The 20,781-nt window shown below is 36.2% G+C and overlaps 1 protein-coding gene and 1 pseudogene across 2 annotated transcripts in view; one reads left to right on the top strand and one right to left on the bottom strand.

Annotated features, from left to right (window-relative positions):
- Window positions 1-20,781, bottom strand: part of Ints8 (integrator complex subunit 8) — a 55,838-nt gene that overhangs the window by 416 nt on the left and 34,641 nt on the right. For both annotated transcript variants that reach the window (XM_046464707.2, XM_046464706.2), the window contains 11 exons: window positions 20,617-20,738; window positions 15,762-15,946; window positions 15,031-15,064; window positions 13,623-13,679; window positions 13,226-13,287; window positions 10,940-11,058; window positions 9,328-9,431; window positions 8,154-8,204; window positions 5,240-5,313; window positions 5,092-5,156; window positions 4,894-4,937 (listed from right to left, as the gene is read on the bottom strand). In XM_046464707.2, coding sequence (XP_046320663.1) covers window positions 4,894-4,937; window positions 5,092-5,156; window positions 5,240-5,313; window positions 8,154-8,204; window positions 9,328-9,431; window positions 10,940-11,058; window positions 13,226-13,287; window positions 13,623-13,679; window positions 15,031-15,064; window positions 15,762-15,946; window positions 20,617-20,738 — 917 coding nt within the window. The remainder of the gene's footprint in view (window positions 1-4,893; window positions 4,938-5,091; window positions 5,157-5,239; window positions 5,314-8,153; window positions 8,205-9,327; window positions 9,432-10,939; window positions 11,059-13,225; window positions 13,288-13,622; window positions 13,680-15,030; window positions 15,065-15,761; window positions 15,947-20,616; window positions 20,739-20,781) is intronic.
- On the top strand, window positions 17,795-17,904 carry LOC124107084 (small nucleolar RNA U13; annotated as a pseudogene).

Genomic DNA, 20,781 nt, shown 5'->3' with positions numbered 1-20,781 from the left:
GCCACTCTTTAAGAAAAAGATTGCCAGGTCCAGTGGTGATGCCTGCAATCCCAGCAGCTCAGGAGGCTGAGGCAGGAGGATTCTGAGTTCAAAGCCAGCCTCAGCAACTGCAAGACACTGAGCAACTCAACTCAGTGAGATCCTGTCTCTAAATAAAATACAAAAAAGGGTTGGGGATGTGACTCAGTGGTTGAATGCCCCTGAGTTCAATCCCTGGTACCAAAAAGAAAAATTTTGTTGCACCATAGTTTATAGAATTATCTTGAGTTGCATTTTATTACATTAAGTAAATCCAGGTTTGGTTATGTAAACTCTCTTCAATATTTTGATATCAGATTACCTTAATTTATAGTTAAGACTCCTAAAAAAGGTACACTTGTCCCATTGTTGGTGGGACTGCAGACTAATACAACTACTCTGGAAAGCAATATGGAGATTCCTCAAAAACCTAGAGAAGGAACTACCATATGACCCAGCTATCGCACTCCTTGGTATTTTCCCAAAAGATCTAAAATCGGCATTCTACAGTAACACAACCACATCAATGTTATTAGCACAACAGCTAAACTATGGAATCAACCTAGATGCTGGTCAATAGATGAATGGATTAAGACATTGTGGTGTGTATATAGACAGTGGAGTTCTACTCATACATAAAGAATGAAATCGTGGCATTTTCTGGAAAATGGATGGAAATGAGGACTATCATGCTAAATGAAATAAGCAAAACTCAAAGGTAGAATGCTTTCCTCTCATACGGAAGCTAGAGTAAAATAAAGGAAAGGGGGAAGGAAGAATAAAATCACATAAAGAACCAAATACAAACTAGTAGACAAACATAAGGAAGTCTAACAGGAGAATGGGAGAGGGGATGGAAGACAGAAAAGCGGAGGATCATGGAACTGAAATCCATTTCCATGCATGTATGAGTTTGTCGGGATGAATCCAACTATTGTGTATAATTATAAAGCTCTAATAAAAATAAATACCTCAGAAAAAAGGGCTAAAAATAGTTGGGAAAATCACAAGTCATGTTTTAGGGCTTTACATTTTTAATATACAAAAATAGGAAGTTACTTAGCACTATAAAAGTCTACTGTGACTTAACTTTCCTGTTAAAAAGAACTATTTCAACCTATTAAATATCCATAGAGTGCTATGCTACTGCTATGGAGTATTTAGTGAGAACATTTTTGGACCTTAAAGCCTACCTTTTGGATTTTAAAATAACAAAACAAAAACTAATAATAATAATTCTCATAGGTGGCTTGAAAGGAGCTATAAATACTTAGAAATGATCATCAGGTAGGTAAGAGAGGTTAGGGAATAGAAATTGCTGGATAAAGCTGGGTGCAGTGGCACACGCCTGTAATTCCAACAGTCCAGGAGGCTGAGACTCGAGGATCCTGAGTTCAAAGCCAGCCTCAGCAATGGTGAGGCACTAAGCAACTCAGACCCTGTCTCTAAATAAGATACAAAATAAGGCTGGGGATATGGCTCGGTGGTTGAGTGCCCTTGTGTTCAATTCCCAGTAGCAAGAAAAAAAGAAGAAAGAAATTGCTGGATAATGTCACTTCAATATGAAAGAAGATGTGCTGCAAAAGCTGCTAGTGGACTGGGGAAAGTGATGATTGCTGGTAATCCCAGTAACTCAGAAGACTGAGGCAGAAGGATCACAAGTTCAAAGCCAGTCTCAGCAACTTAGCAAGACCCTGTCTGAAAATTTAAAAAGGCTGGGGACATGGTTAAGCCCCCAATGGGTTCAATCCCTGGTATCCAAAAAAAAAAAAAAAAAAAAAAAGGCACTGTAGTGGGATAAAACTAAAAAGTTATTTCAAATAAACAAGATATCCAAAAGATAATTGGTTATGAAGTCCAAAGTATAAGAAGCTGAAATAGAAGTCTGATATCTGAGAGAAATAATACAATTCATGGGAGTGGTAGTCATACCATGAGTGGATAGGGTTAACTAGGAAGAACAAAGGATGATTAGAAAATAACCCAAAGACTAACATCTTGGGAAAACTAAGATTTACAAGTGGAGAGGAGATGTCCACAAGAAAGAAGAGGAAAAAGAACTGAATAAAAATGTTGTCAGAGATGCCAAAGGAATAAAGAATTTCAATAAGGAAGAAAACAAACAGTAGGAAAGGGATTGGAAAGTATAGACTGGCATTTGCATTTGGTAACCCTTAAGAACACTTTTAAGAGTTGTGATGATGGCAAAAGTCAAATTGTACTGAGCTAAAGAGCATCAAAAAACTAGAGAAGGATGAGAAGTGGCTCCAGGTAGAGGCAGGGTCAAGAAAGGTTTTTATTAAGGATGAACTAGTTTATAGACCATGGAAAAGGTTAACAATCCAGGAAAAAAAGATGATTAAAAGGGGACAGAATCAAAAGCATAAGTATCTGCCTTCAACAAAGAATAATATGGCCTCCTGCTAACTGAAGAGTGGACTTAAAGATGAGTGTAGAGTGTAGTTGTAGATTACTTTAAAGGTGAAGAAACTATAACCTCCATGAGAAGAAGTCTAGTTGGTCTTTTTTCCAGCCTATTCCCAAGCAAATAAGAGTCAAGGAAATTACTGAGCATGGAAATGTAGAGAGGATAGGGGCTTAATGGGAAAAGTCTAAAACAGTTCCTGAAAAGAATGTAAACTACTTTAAAGAGCTAAGGAGACCGTGCTAGAGACTATGGTTTGGTAGTGGCATGGTTGTAGGACTCAAACTTCCACCAAGATTCAGATCAGGACTTCTCCAAAAGAGGTACTAAAGCTACTGAAAACCATGATCAACTGGGTGTAGGTTGCATGCCTGTAATCCCAGCGGCTTGGGAGGCTAAGTTGGAGGATAGTGAGTTCAAAGCCAGCCTCAGCAATGGCGAGGTGCTTAGCAACTTAGTGAGACCCTGTCTCTAAATAAGATACAAAATAGCGGTGGGGAATGTGGTTCAGTGGTTGAGTTCCCCCAAGTTCAATCTCTGGTTTAAAAAAAAAAAATGATCAAAGAATAGTTCTGACTATCAATAATGGTTAGCTGGGTTCCCAAACCTGGTTTATCATCAGATTACCTGGAAACTTAAAATTATATTCCCGAGCCCCACCTCAAACTGCCTGCATCAGGATCTCTGAGAGAACACTGACTGGTATTTGCTGTATTGAGGATAAGTAGGGAAGGAAGGTAAGACAAAGAGCTAACAAAATGGAGGAAAAACTAGTCACACACCTGAACGTCTCAATGATGTTCAGGAAGGAGCAAAAGAGACATAAAGGCAGAGTGGATTTCAGTATAAAACCTCACATACAATAACTGTGGCTAACAGTAAGACAAGCTATGGGTGTGAGTGGCTGGCAAACAGTTAAGGTGATAATAAATATAACTGAGGCTGGCAAAAACCTGTAAACCTAGGGAGAGTTAAAAGGACTGGGGCTGTAGCTCAGTGGTAAAGCACTGCTGGGTTCAATCATCAGTACATAAAAAAAGTAGAAATGGCTTGGAAATAAGGGAGAGCTAAGGACATTTCAATATTGCCTTCTAGCCCCAGGTAAACCGGAAATGGCAGCACGAGTGGCCCCCAAACAAGGGGGCATTTTTAATGCTATTATCAGTTTATTTCTGCTAAATAAAAGGTATACAATTTGTCCAAGTACAAAGCTTTAAAAGACACTAATAGCATAGTTAGTTTTATTAATATGCGTCAGAGCAAAGAAAATTATCTGTGGCGATACTGATTCAGCAGTCAAGTTATAATATAAAGCATTAAATTTAAAATATTTTGTCACATAGCCAAATTTAAATAAATAATTCATCTAGTCAAAAACCACTGGATGCTGGGTATACTGTGTACCTCCATAGTCCCAGTTATTCAGGAGGCAGGAAGAACCCAAGTTTGAGGCCAACCTTGGAAACTTAGTGGGACTCTGTCTCAAAATAAATAAGAACTAAGGATACGTAGCTCAGTGGCTGAGTACCTCTTGATTCAATTCCTATCACAGACAAAAAAATCTAAACCAACCAACCACTGGGTAGCTACTGTGTGCCGTATCATTCTAGTTTTCTACTATGTGCAAACCAAGTCCTTATCCTCATGGGGAAAGAGACAATAATATATAGTATGTCGGTAAGTGTTACAGAGAAACACTTAAGGGGAATGAAAATAAAAGTAATTAGAGGGAAAAAGAGGGACATGGTATAAGATGATTAGTAAAGAATGACTACTAAGAAGGTGACAAATTAAGGATAGGCATAAGGGAAGTTAACAGTTCCTAGAAGAGAAAACTCCAAAGATCTTTAGGGAATCAGTGTACAAAGAACAGTAGAGTTATCTATGGCAGAAATTAGGAGGGGGGGGAAGTCAGCTAGGTAAGCAGAAGGTCACGTTATATGTGGCCTTGTAGGCCATCTTAAGGACTTTGTGTGATAGGAGAAGCCATTTGAAGATTTCCAACAGAAATAATATGATCTAACATTTTAAAAGAAACAGGTCAGGTGCAGTGGCATACGCCTGTAAACCCAGTGGCTCAGGAGGCTGAGGCAGGAGGATCATGAGTTCAAAGCCAGCCTCAGCAAAAGTGAGACCCTAAGCAACTCAGTGACAGCCTGTCTCTAAATAAAGTACAAAATAAGGCTGGATACGTAACTCAAATAGTTGAGTGCCCCTGAGTTCAATCCTCCATACCACACTCCCCCAAATAAAAAAAAAAAAAAAAAAAAGAAACTGAGATGGAATGGCTCAAAATATCAAAGACAGATCTTTTAAAAAGTAAACACTGATAACCAAATTCTGGCAGTGATTGGGCACACTAAAGTTTTTGTTGTTGGTGGTATAAATGTTAATTATTTAACATTCTGAAAATTAAGTACATCATTGAAGAAAAGCATAAGGTAACTTACCGCAATTTGTCTTTTATCTGTTTCTCCTCTCTTATGATGAAGATCTACGTGAATCAGTTAAGAATAATAAATCTGATAGTATAGTATTAAATATCATAGAATCTCATCTGGTTTTCAGTTTATTTAGAAAATACACAAAATGAAAATCCAATCCATAGAAGTTGGCTTCTAATATCAAATATGTAGAAGGAAGGATACAGGTCAAGTATTCCAAGATGGTAACGTCCCAAATATAGTCATAGTAGGAGTCCATAGCATCATGACTAAAAAATAGAATTCAGTTATTATTATTTCTTCCTTAAGCAGAAAAACTTCAACTTCTATTATTTAAAAAAATCATTCATACCTGTTTTGTTCCTGTAGTGACTTAAAGGCTGTCTTGTAGTCAATTTCTCTGAGGAACTGACATAAAATTGCTACCTACAAAGATTTGAAAATGGTTTCATTTAAAAATGACACTCCTGGATTTGGAGGATAACCTTTAATTATTTTTATATGAAGAACATATTCTTTAAGAAGCCTTGCAGATCACACCAAATGGGTCAGTTCATATTTATTAATTCTATCTCATTTTAATTTCAAAAACCTTTACCCAAGTGTCTGTCTTATCAAACATTTTTTTCATCAGTGACCTAGCTCACAAAATTCTAATAAGTTGGCAAAAAGCCAGATCAGAAAACTAAACTGTATAGGAAAGAAAAATTCCAAGTCAAAGTATCATGACATTCAAGGACATGAAGAACATGAAATTAAGCCTTCACAGCTGGCAAGTATATACACTCACTCTGACAAGATATAGGCTGCCAGTCTGCTTAACATAAAAAACATCCATTTCAATCAGGTATATATGTCATAATGTTCATCTCAAAAAAAAAAAAAAAAAAAAAAAAAAAAAAAAATATTTTTTTCTGATGTCACTCACATACCACAAAAATAACCCTCTTAAAAGGACAATTCAATAGTTCTTAGTATATTTACAAAACTGTACAACCATTATCTACTTAATTCTAAAATATTTTCATTACCACCCCCCCCAAAAAAAACTCCTCACCCATGAGCAGTAACTCCATTTCCTCATCCCTCAAGACTCTGATAATCTTTTATCTATGTTCTGTCTCTAAAGATCTTCCCATTCTGCCAGGTAAGGAGCATAAGAAGGATTGCCAAGTTTGAGGCCAGCCTGGGCAACTTAGCCAGACACTGTCTCAAAAATGAAAAATTAAAAGGGCTAAGGATGTAGCTTGGGTTCAATCTCTAGTACAAAAAAAAAAAAAAATTGACTGTTCTGGATATTTTATATGAATGCAATCATACACTTTGTGGCATTTTTTATCTTTCACTTAGCATAGTCTTTCAAGAATCCTCCATGTTGTAGGATGTAGCCATAACTAATTCCTTTTTATGGCTGAATAGTACTTCATTGTATGCCACATTTTATTAAACCATGCATTGTTTGATGGACACTGTGGGTTTTTTCTACTTTTTGGCTACTATAAATACTGCTATTATGAACATTCATATAAAAAACTTTTTCTGTGGATTTATGTTTTCAATTCTCTTAGATATTCACATAGAAATGCAAGTGTTAAAGTCATGTGATCATTTCTATGTCTTTTTTTTTTTTTTTGTACTGAAGGCTGAACACAGGGGTGGCTCTACCACCAAGCTACAGACACAGCCCCAGCCCTTTTTTCTTTTTGGAGACAGGTTTTTTTCCTCCACTTTTATTGGTGCAATATAGTTGTACATATAATGGGATTTGTTGTTACATATGTCTACATGCACACAATATAACAATTAAGCCAATGTCATTCCTAAGCAATTCTCCCCCTTGACCCCTTTCCTCTACTGATCTCCCTTTGATTTCCATGAGATCCAACCCCCCCCCTTTTCCTTTTTCCTCTCTAGATTCCACATGAAAGAAAAACATAGTCCCTTGACTTCTGAGTTTCACTTATTTTGTTTAATGTAATGTTCTCTAGTTCCACCCATTTTCCTGCAAATGACAATTTCATTTTTCTTTATGGATGAATAAAACTCCATTGTGTATATATATATATATACCACATTTTCTTTATCCATTCGTCTGTTGATGGACACCTAGGCTGGTACCACAATTTGGCTATCATGAAGTGAGCTACTATAAACATGGATATGCTAGTATCACTGTACTATGACAGCTTTAATTTAGTATAAATACCTAGGAGTAGTATAGCTTGGTTAAATGGTAGTGCCAGGCACAGTCTTTTGAGGAATCTCCATACGATTTCCATAGTGGTTGTACTAATTTACAATCCCACCAACAGTGTAAAAGTGATCCTTTTTCTCCATATCCTCTCCAGTATTTATTATTATGTTCTTGATGACTGCCATTCTGACTGGTGTTGAGTATTAGTTTTGATTTGCATTTCCTTAATTGCTAATGATTTTGAACATTTATACACATTTGTTGGCCATTTGTATTTCTTCTTTTGAGAAGTGTGGGTTTAATTCATTTGCTCATTTATTAATTGGATTACTTGATTTTTTTGGTGTAAAGTTTTTGAGTTCTTTACATATTCTCTTTTTTTTGGGGGGGGGGGGGGTACCAGGAATTGAACCCCGGGGCACTTAACCACTGAGCCACATTCCCAGCCTGAGTTCTTTATATATTCTAATATTAATCCTCAAGACAGGTTCTTGCTGAGTTACTGAAGCTGGCTTTGAACTTACAATCTTCCTGGTTCACCCCCCCAAGTCACTGGGATTATAGACATACACCACCTCACCCAACTTCTATATTTAACATTCTGAGGAACTGCCAAACTCTTTTGCAGAGGCTGTGCCACTTTATATTTCTACCAGCATGAGGAATCTAATTTCTCTACAACCTTACCAACAGCTATTGTCAAATATCTTGATTACAGTCATCCTAGTGGGTGGGAAGTGGTATCTTATTATTGTGGTTTTAATTGCATTTCCCTAATGGCTAATGAATCTAATCTTAAATATAAGAATACATACTTGAGAATGCTCTTTCTATTCACAAGATTTCAAAGGTCAACACTTTCTTATTTCATACTTTTAGTTAAAATTCTATAAACTAAAAAAATGTAATTATGCAAAACTTCTAACACCATAAAATTAAGTAACTCTGATATACTAAAAGCTGCTTCCCTAAAAAGAAATTTTAAAAAAAGCTGCTTCCCAATGCAATGCTTTATACTTACCATAAACACTAACATATATGAAAATAAGCCAATGCCATATTATAAACTAACCTGTGTGTGGCAATTCAGCAAAGAACAACACTTGATCATTCGTTTTATCACCTATAAAAATCAAAACTGATTACTTTAAGAAGCTATTAATAACAGACTATAATAAATGCACCATGTTGGTATGAGGTCAACAGAGGACAAGTTGTACAAGTGGAGAAGACAGAAGGTATATTGGAACTCTACACTTTCTACTCAATTTTGCTGTTAATATAAAAAAACCCAAAAATTAATAAAAATGCTAAATCATTTCAAAAACTATATGAATACTGAAAAACACATTTGTCAAGTATACTAATGGCCAAATCAGAAAAAGCAGCAATACATATTAAAAGAAAAGGAACAAAATTTGATAACAGAATCAAGGAACAGAAAGAAATACAGAGAAATATGTCAAACAGCACAAATTTGCAATCTGAATAAGTCTAGAGATCTAATATTCTGTATAAGGCATATAATAGCATTTGGTGGGGGAGGGACGTATTTCAGTGGTAGAGCACATACCTAGCTCATGCAAGCCTGGGTTTGCTCCCTAGCACCACACACAAAAATAATAATATATAGTTAAAAATCTGCTAATACAATAGATTTTAGATGCTCTTAGCACAAATAGGGAGGAATAACTATGGAAGATAATGGATTTGACTAATATATCTGTATTTCGTGTTGTATGACTTAAGCACACACAAGAGGGAAAGAATTGGGGATTTAGGGAAGAGAATCAATATGATTTGAAAGCTGAATAGATATTGGTGGCAAGATCAGTAAAAGGAAAGTAAGGAAAAAAGCCAAGTACAATGCTAAGGATTTGAGCTTAGTTGTCTCAAAAGTTTAAATAAAAGTATTTGGTATTCTGGAGAGTTTTTGTTTGTTTGTTTGAAGGAGGGGTGAATTTATTAGGAGAGGAGCCTGGTAAAGTAAGAAATGCAACCAAATTGTAGATAGATTTAAATTTGAGGTGTTTGGGGAAAATCAAAACACCAATAGGCACTGGAAATATGGGCACTGAAAACATGGACAGCAAAAAAATTAAAAAAAATAGCAATCTGGTCTAGACCCATCAATTTGGGAATTTACCATCATGTACATGGAAATGGCTAAATTTAGTCAAAAAGAGGCCAGGAAGAAAACTATGTAAAGGTAGGTAAGAAGAAAGGAAGCACACAAAATAACTTACCTGGTCTGTGTAAACATCTGGAGGCACAGCCTTATTAAAGAAATCAGAACACACAGCTCCTGCCTGAAGGTAATAATGAAGAGCTGCCGAATACTGATTTGTTGCTGAAGAAGTAAACAGAGATAAAGAATTACTTGTCATTAGATATAGGATTGGGGGGAAAAAAAAGGTCTCTTTTGTGAAGAGTTATTAGTTAACAAAAGCAGATTCAAATGATAGATCTGGGGATAAAATTTTGTACTTATTCAGGAAAATAACAAGAAAACCCTTTTTTTTAGCCACATTTAAAAAAAAATCAATTATATTAATAGCTGGGTGTGGTGATGCACACTCATAACCCCAACAGTTTGGGAGGCTGAGGCAGGAGGATCGCAAATTTAAAGCCAGCCTTAGAAACTTAGCAAGACCCTAGGCACCTTAGACTCTGTCTCTAAATTTAAAAAAGGCTAGGAATGTGGCTGAATAGTTAAGCATCCTTGGATTCAATCCTTGGTACCCCCAAAAACACAGAGCTAAGGATGTAACTCAGTGGTAGAACACTTGTACAGCATGTGTGAGTACCTAGGTTCAATCTCTAGTATCATCACCACCCAAAACAAAAGTGATTCAGTAGATTCTCTGCCTCCTAAAACTGATAAACCAAAAATTTACTTAGAATTTCTCACCAAGTTTACTAGTACAGAATTCAGTATCTGGAGGTATTTATTTCCTAAATATTCAAACTAGAAACATATCCTAATTTTTTGAGGTAGTTCAGAATTATATATGTATATTTTAGCTCTAGGTGGACACAGTATCCTTATTTTATTTGTATGTGGTACGAAGGATCAAATCCAGTTTGCCTCATGCATGCTAGGCAAGCACTCTACCACTGAGCCATAACTGCAGACCCCAGAATCAATATATTTATTCTGCAAATAAACATTAAGGTCTTGGTGACTCAGAATCAATATATTTATTCTGTAACTATACATTAAGGTCTTGGTGATTAAACTCTTTGGGGGCTGGGGTGAAAATGAACATTAAAAATCAGCAATTAGGGCTGATGTTGTGGCTCAGTGGTAAAGCGCCACTTGCCTTGAATGTGTGAGGCACTGGGTTTGACTAGGCACTGTATATAAATAAAAAAAACCAAGGTCCTTCAACAACTAAAAATAAATAATTTTTTTTAAAGTTAGCAATTATTTACTTCAGAATAATTTGGAGAAGAGCGGAAAGATCTAGATAAGGGTACAGAAGAAACAGGACTGACCATGAGTAAATTATGAAAGCTGAAAGGTAAATAAACAGGAGTTCATTATACTATCCTTCCACCTTTAAATTTTGAATTTTCTCTTTTAAAAAATTGACTTCTAGAAAAAGATCCTGAAATGATACCAGTCTGAATTTTTATTCAATCTATACAGTGAAAAAAATACTAAAAACTTCATATCAACTTGGAAAATTTTAGCATATAATCAATAAAGGGGAGGGGAGTCTATCTCCAAGAATACAAATAATAGCAAGAGTACCTAGAGAGTTTAATAAATACTGTAATAAACTGTGTAATATATTTACATTTACTTCTAATAGTGTTACCAAAGCAAAATAGGCAACCAAAAGTTTTACTTACCAAAATAAATGTCTGCCTGAATAATTAACCAGGAATGGTTGTTTGGATTTATACTAAGTGTATATCGAACTAGTTCTTTCACTGTGATTGCTACAGCTTCAAAGTCCACAGACTGAAGGCTAAAGGAAAGATACTTAACATTAATCTTTATTTTAAAAGTCAACCTCAAAAACCATATCCTACTAAAAACAAAAAGACAAAGCCTAAACTTCTATGGCCATAAATGTGATAAATCCTTACCTTTACCTATCAGAGGATAATTTATAGTCAACAAAAGAGATAGGCTCATAAAATTTCCCCAAATACTTTTTAAGTTCTAGTTATCTAGAAGAAGCCACAAAAAACAAGGGCTTCTTCTAGAAGAAACAAACACTAATACTGCCATGTAACCTTAAATCTACCTATGGCTTCTTGCGAGAGAATAAATGATTCCTGGATTAGATGTTATACTGCTCCTAATGGGGTGAAAAGCTATTTTGTGATAAGTATAACACTTTGGTACTTTTGGTAGTAGCAAGAGTCAAGAAAAGGGTAGGAAATAGGTCCAGCCACTTTGAACCTGGGTAAGAGGGGAGATCTGGAAATACAGAACCAGAAGACAGAATAGTGAGGATAAAAGTCAGAAACATAGCTGAGGGCTCCTCCCTCCTAGAAGCAGTAAGGCTCAGTGGTAGAAAACAGGTTCTGATTCAGACACACAAAAGGTTCAAGTCATGGTTCTATCATATATAAGGTAAATTTGGACAAAGTACTTCTGTTGCCCACAGACATTTGATTTTACCATAATACCACCGTCCAAAAGGGGGGGAAATGTGGCATTAGCAGCAAATCCCTATTTACTTACAATAAGTTAAATTAGTTTATGATTATATTTTACAGATATCTACAAAATGTTGTCTAAGAATTCTATTTACACAGCAGTTAGTTTTAAAATAGTTAATACTTAATCCCATGCCATTCTCATTATTCTTGGAATGCTATTTTTGGAACCAATAGAGACTCTCAGCTGGGCATGGTGGCACATATATGTCATCCCAGGGATTCAGAAGCTGAGACAGAGGATGACAAGTTCAAGGTCAGTCTCAGCAATTTAGTGAGACCCAGTTTCAAAATAAAAAGGACCAGGGGTATAGCCCAGAGGTAAAATTCCCCTGGCTTCAATTCTCAGTACCATTAAAAAAAAAAAGGGCACAACTAAGGGCTGTTGTTCAGTGATAGAGTACTTGTCTAGTGTGTGTGAGGTCCTGGGGTTCAATCCCCAGTACCCCACCCCCATACCAAACAAAATTCTCTTTACCTGATTCTTGAACTGCTATCTAACACATTGAATCTTACACAAAAATTAGAAAGATACGATGATAGAATTTGCAGTAAGAATGCTACAGAGCATGCACATTTCCTTCATGAAGCATGGTATCCTTTGGGGGGAAAAGAACCCTTATTAAGTCAAGGGCAGGGACACTCACCCACTCTGACTCTCCAAATCCCTGTATGAGATTTAGAGCTGCTTCCAATCTCTAAGATTGAGATGAAAGCAAATTATTTATGTTCATTATACTGCCTGCTTACCTACATATTAAAATCTTTTTTTCTTCAAAGATGCCATTAAGAGCAATCAAATGAGGCTGGAGGGACCTACCCTTCAAGTACAAAGTAAGCCAACTGAGAGGGATGACAGGGAAGGAAAAAAAGTTTTGACAGGAAACAAATGAACTCTTCTGTATGAAAAGTTGCTACATATAGGAAGAAAAAAATGTAAAGCTTACTCTTTCAGAAAAATGAAAATTATTTTCTCTCCTAAAAAATCATCTCATAATTTTATTGAGATTCTCAGGTGATAAAAGTAAGAGAGATTTCATAAAGTAATTAAAGAAATTCCTATGGCAACTGAAGGGACTGGAAGCCTTTGATAATCACAGTATTAGAAGAGCTCTATAAGGAATTATGAAACAACACATGATTTTCAAATGGATAGATGACTTTCCAATTCTATTCACTGAAAATCAGAAATTCTTAGATGTTCTATCTAGGGCCTTCTACCTAATTTTTAGAAAGACAATTACTATAATAGAGAAACACAAAGTTGTATGTAGAATCCTAAGGATATCCATAAAATTATCTAAGGATATCCACAAAACTCAGGATGACTTCTAAACATATAACTAATTTAATGTACAATATATACACTAAACATACATAATATATATTATATGTATGATGTACAATATATACATTAAACATATAAGTAATTTAATTTAATCTATCATAAGCAGAATGATTACTTACTTGGGAATGGAGGACGGCCAAATAGAAATGTGTTCAGCTGTGATATCATTCACTATGTCTTCCTTTAAAAACAAAAAAACAAAAAGGGTGATTTTTTTTTTTTTTTAGTTGTAGATGTACAATACCTTTGTTTTATTTTTATTTTTTTTCCTATAGTGCTGAAGATCAAACCCAGTGCTTTATGCAAAAGCACTCTACCACTGAACCACAATCCCAGTCCCCAAAAGTGTGATTTAAAAAGAAATGTCTTTCAAAAACTTTTAAACATGAAATTACAAAATACTAACCCTGGGGGACTGGCAATATAGCTCAGTTGGTAGAGTGCTTGCCAGGTATGCACAAGGCTTTGGAACAGCACCGCCAAAAATAAACATATAAATAAATAAATAATACTGACCCGAACATTGTGAAGTTTCACAAACAGTGATAAGATTATAGTCAAAACCAATGGTTCCTAGAAGGGGGGAAAAAAATCTTAAAATGATGTGCATATGTTCACACAACACACACACACATACCCACCCTATACACATAAATAAATCTTTTTAATATTTCTCGTATCAATCTCAGGGACACCAAGTATTTTTTTTTTTTCAAAAGACCCTTGTCTTTTGGAATTTAGCATCTACTTTAGAGTATATTAAAGATCAACTTTTTTATATATATATTTATTTTTTAACTGTAGTCAAACAACTTATTTATTTTTATGTGGTGCTGAGGATTGAACCCAGGGCCTTGCACGTGCTAGGCAAGCACTCTGCTGCTGAGCCCCAGCCCAAGATCAACTTTATTTTTAAATCTCATCAAAAAAAAAAAAAAAACCAAGCGGGGTTGGCGATATAGCTCAGAGTGCTTGCCTCCCACGCACAAGGCCCTGGGTTCAATCCCCAGCACCATCTCACACACACAAACAAAAAAAATCAGAACACAATTTACATGACAATTACCATATTTAGAGGTTTGGTTTATGGTGTTCTCTCTCCAGAAGCAAATCCTCACTTTTGGGTGGTACTAGGGATCAACCCCAGGGCCTCCAGCATGCAGGGCAAGTGTTCCACCATTAAGCTATACCCTCATATGACTTTTGATCTCTTTCCAACTAGTACTTCCTACTACCTCAAAAAATTGACTTTTTATTCCTTACCTAACATTTAAAGGACAAATCTTAGGTCATGACCATTAGATAAATATGACACCTAATCCTTCAAGCAAAAGTTAAAGCCAGGCTTAACACATCTAGCCCTACTGTAGGACTGAACTCAGGGGCACTCGACCACTGAGCCACATCCCCAACCCTATTTTTTTTCTTTTAATTTTTTTACTTGTAGGTTGACACAATGACTTTATTTTTATTTATTTTTATGTAGTGCTAAGGATCAAACCCAGTGCCTCACTCATGCTAGGCAAGCGCTCTACCACTAATCACAACCCTGGTCCCCCAACCCTATTTTGTATTTTATTTAGAGACAGGGTCTGAGTTGCTTAGCTCCTCGCCTTTGCTGAGGCTGTCTCTGAACTCAAGATCCTCCTGCCTCAGCCTCCCAAGCTGCTGGGATTATAGGTGTGCGCCACTGCACCTGACTTGGAAAGTTCTTTACAATTTAAAAAACACCTGCTCTACTACTAAAACATGGTAAATTCAAAGTAAATTTCTTTATTCAGATTATCTCATCCCTAATAAGAATTGAAGTGCTGCAGATGAGCACATTAACAAGTAACTATTCAGCCATTTGAGGCACTCAATGTATTTTTAGCATTCTACAAAAATCAACAAAAGTAATTAGACTGATTTTAATAAAACTTACCCGTAATTTTTTGATAAAAGAAAGCAGTTCACTCCTACAAAAACAAATATTTTTTGTACACACAATTAATATCAGATTTTAAAACATAAACTCAAGTATGAAAATTATATGGGAAGGTTTATTCTTAACTGTTCAATTCTACATGTATGAAAAGGAATATACTATTGTCATAACCTAGTAAAAATTTCTTCCAGTTTTAATAGAGAAACAAAAAGTTATCTATATAATCCTTACAGATTTGTACCTAACATGCAAGAGAAGTGTTCCACCATTGACTTATACCTGCAGCTTCCCTCATGACTTCTGACCTCTTTCCAACTAGTACTTCCAATTACCTCAAAAATTGACTTTTTAATTTCTTACAATATTTAAAGAATGAAACCCAAGTTATGACCATTAAATAAATGACACTAATATTTTCAAGCAAAAATTAAAGCCATGCTTCATAACCCAGTCATAGAATTCTTTAATACCATCCAACATCAGACATTTAGTACTATCCAACCTCAGATTTTGAGTTCTAGCTGATTATTCAGTTATTGATAGGCTGTCCTCCTAAACAGAAAATATTTTCAAAGGTGGCTATGCAAACAAGTCCATCAGAAATGAGAGCCATTGACTCCGTAAGATTATTCATCTTTATGATATACAGAATAAAAGAAGATGTTCAGATAGTATAAATTAAAGAGAATGCAAAAACTTGTAACTGATAGAAACATACCAACACATACCGATACATTATACCTAATGTAGATTCCCTCTGTTTTATTAAACTAACTCTGCCATCATTTCCTCGTTTGTGCTGATTGGACACACTGCAGATCTGAACAACAACTTCCCAAAGGTCTTTAGCAGTCCGTCTACTTTCTTTAGGGCCAGGAAGTTCTTTGCATGTAGCTGCTAAAAGCTGTCCAAGCTATAACATGAAAGACAAAAAGAAAACAAAGATAATCCATTATATCATACTGTCACAACAGTCCTATTATTAGGTTATACTGAAGAAAGATGGTAACTGTCCAAACATACCAAGCAGTTATTTTATGCTATGCATTCAATAAAACTTCTGAGAAATTCAGGACTCACTGTCATTACAGTGACAGATCTGAATTTGAGGAAGAGTATCCATTAGTTCTACCTTATAAACCTCATCATTTCTGAAGAATTATAATCTAAGAGAATAGAAACTAAGCTAATGAGAACAAAAAATGAGATAATGAATACAAAAAGGTAAGTGATTAAGTGTGGATAAAACTGCCCAATATACATAGTATGATGCATCTTTTAAAGAAAATTTATGAAGCTGGGAGTGGTAGCACACATTTGTAATCCCAGCTATTTGGGAGCCTGATGAGGCAGGAGGATCCCAAGTTTGAGGCCAACCTGGTTAACTTAATGAGACCCTGTCTCAAAAAAGGCTGGAGATGTAGCTCAGTGGCAGTGCTTACCTGGTATGCATGAAGCTCTGGGCTCAATCCCCAGCACAATTTAAAAAAAAAATAATAAAGTCTATAATGGAAAGCACACACCATGACCTTAACTGTGGTGAAAGTCCAAAGGTGACATTAAAATAATGCTTACACATATGCACAAACACATTTGTTACCCTTACTCATGAGTAAGGAAATTGAAGTTGGCAGAAAAAGGAATAAGCAACTTGTTCTTCTTTTCTTTTTGATGCTGGGAACTGAACCCAGAGCCTCTATCACAAAGCTATAACCCCAGCCCTTAGAGCAACTTTTCTCTAACAAAAATGGTTGCACTTGGGGATAGACCTACTGTTATTCTGAGCCAGAATTAAGAAAAGACAGATTACAGAAAGTGGTTGATCTCATTAACCTTAATGACCTAAGACAAAAGAAAAACTCCAAAATAGTGAAAGGGTTGAAAGCAACAGGCAGAGAAGAGAAAGGCCCAAAATACAGAGGAGAAAACCAGGTTTATATCAAATTAGCATTTTCTTTCCATAATTTCAAACAAAAGAGGGCCCTCTGTCCTTACTCATTAAATTTTATATATCACAGCTCCGTTTAGGGGGTTCAGTGACAAGAATAATTTCAAGTTCATCTGAAAACCCCAGTTCCCACCAAACTGTACCTAGAAAGTATTCTAATGAGGTCCCCACTGCTTAAGGTGGCTTCTCTTAGGAGGGGACAGATTATGAAAAAAATAGTGCTTTAATTCAATAAATGATACACTGTGAAAACTATGCCAGTTAGCTTTTTATCTACATATACTGTTTTATTAAACTAGTAAGTTAGAGGTTATTACTTCAACCCTAATACATCAATATACATCTTCTAAAGACAAGGACATTGTCCTACATAACCACAACTCTGAATACACTGAAGAAAATTAACAAGAATACTGGTGCTGGGGTTGTACCTCAGTGGTAGAGCACTTGCCTAGCATGTGTGAGACACTAGGTTCAATTCTCAGCACCGCATATAAACAAAGATCCATCAACAACTAAAAAAAAAAGAATACTGGTGCTTTCTAAATCTAGTGAAAATGATGTACAAACACTACTTGAACCATGTGATAGATATTAGGCACACACAGGACAGTTCATCCTGCATGCCCACTGCACAGATTCTTCTCCAATTACTGGAATCACAATACATGCAGCTATTTATGCAATACCATGCCAGGGTTACTATAGTTCCTTATCTCAAATTCATTATCTATTGTCAGGGATTATATGCTTACCTGAAGATCACTAAATTTACTAAGTATATAAATTCAAAATGAAAGTAAGAACTTTCAGATCATTTTCAGTTCACAAGGTGTTCAGTTCACAAGTGATGATAGGGTGTTCATGCTGTTGTGTGAGACGGCCTCCATCTAAACCTTGTTACAACGTCTATAGATCTGAGGGGATCAGGGGTTCAGAGGATTTAAGTCCCCCAAATCAACTAAATTCTACAAACCTCCTCGAGCACTAGTATTTTTTTTTTTTTTTTTTTGAGTACTAGTATTTTGGGGCACCATGTAGGGCATGGAAATATAAAAATTACTGCCCATGAAACTCACTATCTTATAGGAAAAAACAGGTGAACAAATAATTTTTTATATACTATGAAAACAAAAGAAGGGGCTAGGGCTGCAGCTCAGTGGTAAAGTGCCTGCCTTACATGTGTGAGGGACCAGGTTTGATTCTCTGCACCACATAAAAATAAAGATATTGTGTCCATCTACAACTAAAACAAAAACAAAAACAAAGAAAGCATGAAAACACAAGAAATATGTCAACAATAATAAGAGCAGGACTAGTACAACACACACTAGTATTCAGAGGAGAAAGTGATTGTTGAGAGCCACAGCCGAAGGGGCCCCAGCAAACTTCCAGCTGCCAGCTGATGATTGGCTCACAGCGGCCTCAGCAACATCTAGCTGATTGGCTCCTCTGCGGTGATGCTCATTAGGCTGTTTCCCTGCCCTTTCAGACCACGGAGCTGCTCATTGGGGGACTTTTTTGGCTCCACCCACGTGACCCAGCCAATCGGCCTCAAGAGCAGGAGGATTGTGGGAGGTGGAGAGAGAGGCTTGGGTTGGAGAGAGAGGCTTGTGGAAAGCCTGTGGTGGCAGTTGGGGCTCTGAGGGTTTTTCCTGAGAAGCTGTTTTGTTTGGCATGTGTGGTTCTAAAAATAAAGTTAGTTTCTTTTGACAAGTGGCTCCTGATTGTGCCCAGCCAGACTGCGGCAAGTGATTTACTTATTTAGGGAGAAAGGAAAGCTTATGAGAAACTACATAAACAGGCAAAAATGGGAAGGACAGCCCAGCAGAGAACACACACGCAAAGTACAAAAGCATTAGAAAACATCACGCAAGGACACTGGTGCGGGCATAGCAAGGTGCAGGGAGACACACCTACAGGAGAAGCACTCATACCTTAAAAGGTCTTGTAGGTCATATTAAAAACATGGACTTTTATCCCACACTATGTCTACTATTACCACCAGCCACCACTGCCTCCCATTCTGATCCATGGGGCAGACTAGACAGTTCTGCATTATTGCAAAAGGGTATTATTTAGTCACATGCTTACAATTTTTCCTTTCTTTTCTGTGATTACATAATAATATATATTAAATAAATAAGAAAACATGTAAAGCAGAAAATAAAATTGGTTAAAATTACCCTATATTCCAATATCAAGAAAATATGTTATGTTGCCAGGCTTTCCCAAAATATAGTACTTATTAACTTCTCCTATTACTTTTAAAGAACAAACCCTTCTTACTCTGAACTTCAGAGTCCTCTGGCCTTAACATTATCCAGAGAGGCAGGAGCCAACTATGGAAGGAGGTATACAAAACCCAATCATCAGATGACTTGATGAGATGCATCTGTAACTACTTTTGGCAAGGTCACCACACATTCTTTTGGGCCACACCAGAGAACTGCAGGAAGCAGCAAGATAACCTAGCCTACAACACAATTTCCTGTATTCTTATACATCACAGGCCTTCAAATATTCATTACATAAACATTTGCCCGTCTATTCTAGTATACAACTCCACAGAGTTCTCAGTGCCTTAACACTGTGCAGCAAACTACAAGTGGAAATGATAATAAGCCTGGAACAACTCTCATTTGAGAGTTTATTAAAGATTAAGCATAGACTGTTAGGCATAGTCACATCAGTACCCTAAATATCAGGGACTCATTCATACCCCAGAAAGTTCACTCAACAGAGAGATATGATCCAATGGCCGAAATTCCTAAGAAAAGGATAAAGTATAACAATGTTTTTGTTTTGTTTTAGTACTAGGGAGTGAACACAGAGTATTTTACCACTGAGCTACAACCCTAGTGCCTTTAATTTTTAATTTTGATACAGGGTTTCACTAAGTTACCAAGGCTCTCATTAAGTTGCAGAGTCTGGCCTCAAACTTTTTTAGGGCGGAAGGGAGGCAGGCGGGCAGGGAGACCAGGGGGGATGACCAGGGATTGAAGCCAGAGGTACTTAACCACTGAGCCACATGCCCAATCCTTTTCATTTTTTGAGACAGGACCTTGCCAAGTTACTTAGGGCCTCAGTAAATTGCTGAGGCTGGCCTTGAACTTGCCATCCTCCTGTCTCAGTCTTCCCAAGCTGCTGGAATTAGAGGTATGTGCCACCATGACTAGATGAGTAAATTCTTTCATACTGGTATATACAAAACATGTTATTAATTAACAAAGATGATATAGATTCAGGAATATCAAACTTAGAACAGTAAACTCATTCAAAAAAAAGGTAAGATGTTCAAATAGAAAATGTACAGAAGCATCACTGGTTCTATATTTTAATCATAGAACTTAAAGCAAAACTTAACTAACCTCGCACTACACTATGATTATACCAAAATGTTGTCTGTTAACATCATTATTTGCATTTGTATCTTCAAGAGTTATAAGGCATTAGAAATAGTCAAAAGGGCAAAGTCAAGTGTATGTATTGTCAAATACTATGATTTTAACTACAAGCATTTGTCCCATCTTACACTGTATCACAGAAATTAGGCAAATTCCCAAAGTAGTATTAAAAAACAGGTACAACAACATTCTAATAATCACTTTGTTGAGATTAAAAACCTTAATTACCTTTACATATGGATTACTCTGAAGTAGAAATGCAGGAACTTGCAGTGTAAGATATTCATTTTCTCTCCAGTTTAACATAAAAGCAACACATTCCTCAGCTACTACCTGACGAAGAGGAATATCTAAAAGAAACCAAACAGTTGGAATAACCATCATAATATCTGC

This window comes from Marmota monax, unplaced genomic scaffold (assembly GCF_021218885.2).
Source record: "Marmota monax isolate L192 unplaced genomic scaffold, Marmota_monax_Labrador192_F-V1.1 WCK01_AAM20220418_F8-fsc00003, whole genome shotgun sequence".
NCBI classification, from domain to species: Eukaryota; Metazoa; Chordata; class Mammalia; order Rodentia; family Sciuridae; genus Marmota; species Marmota monax.
The sequence above is the reverse complement of the archived record's forward strand: the minus strand, read 5'-3'. Positions and strand labels throughout refer to the sequence as shown.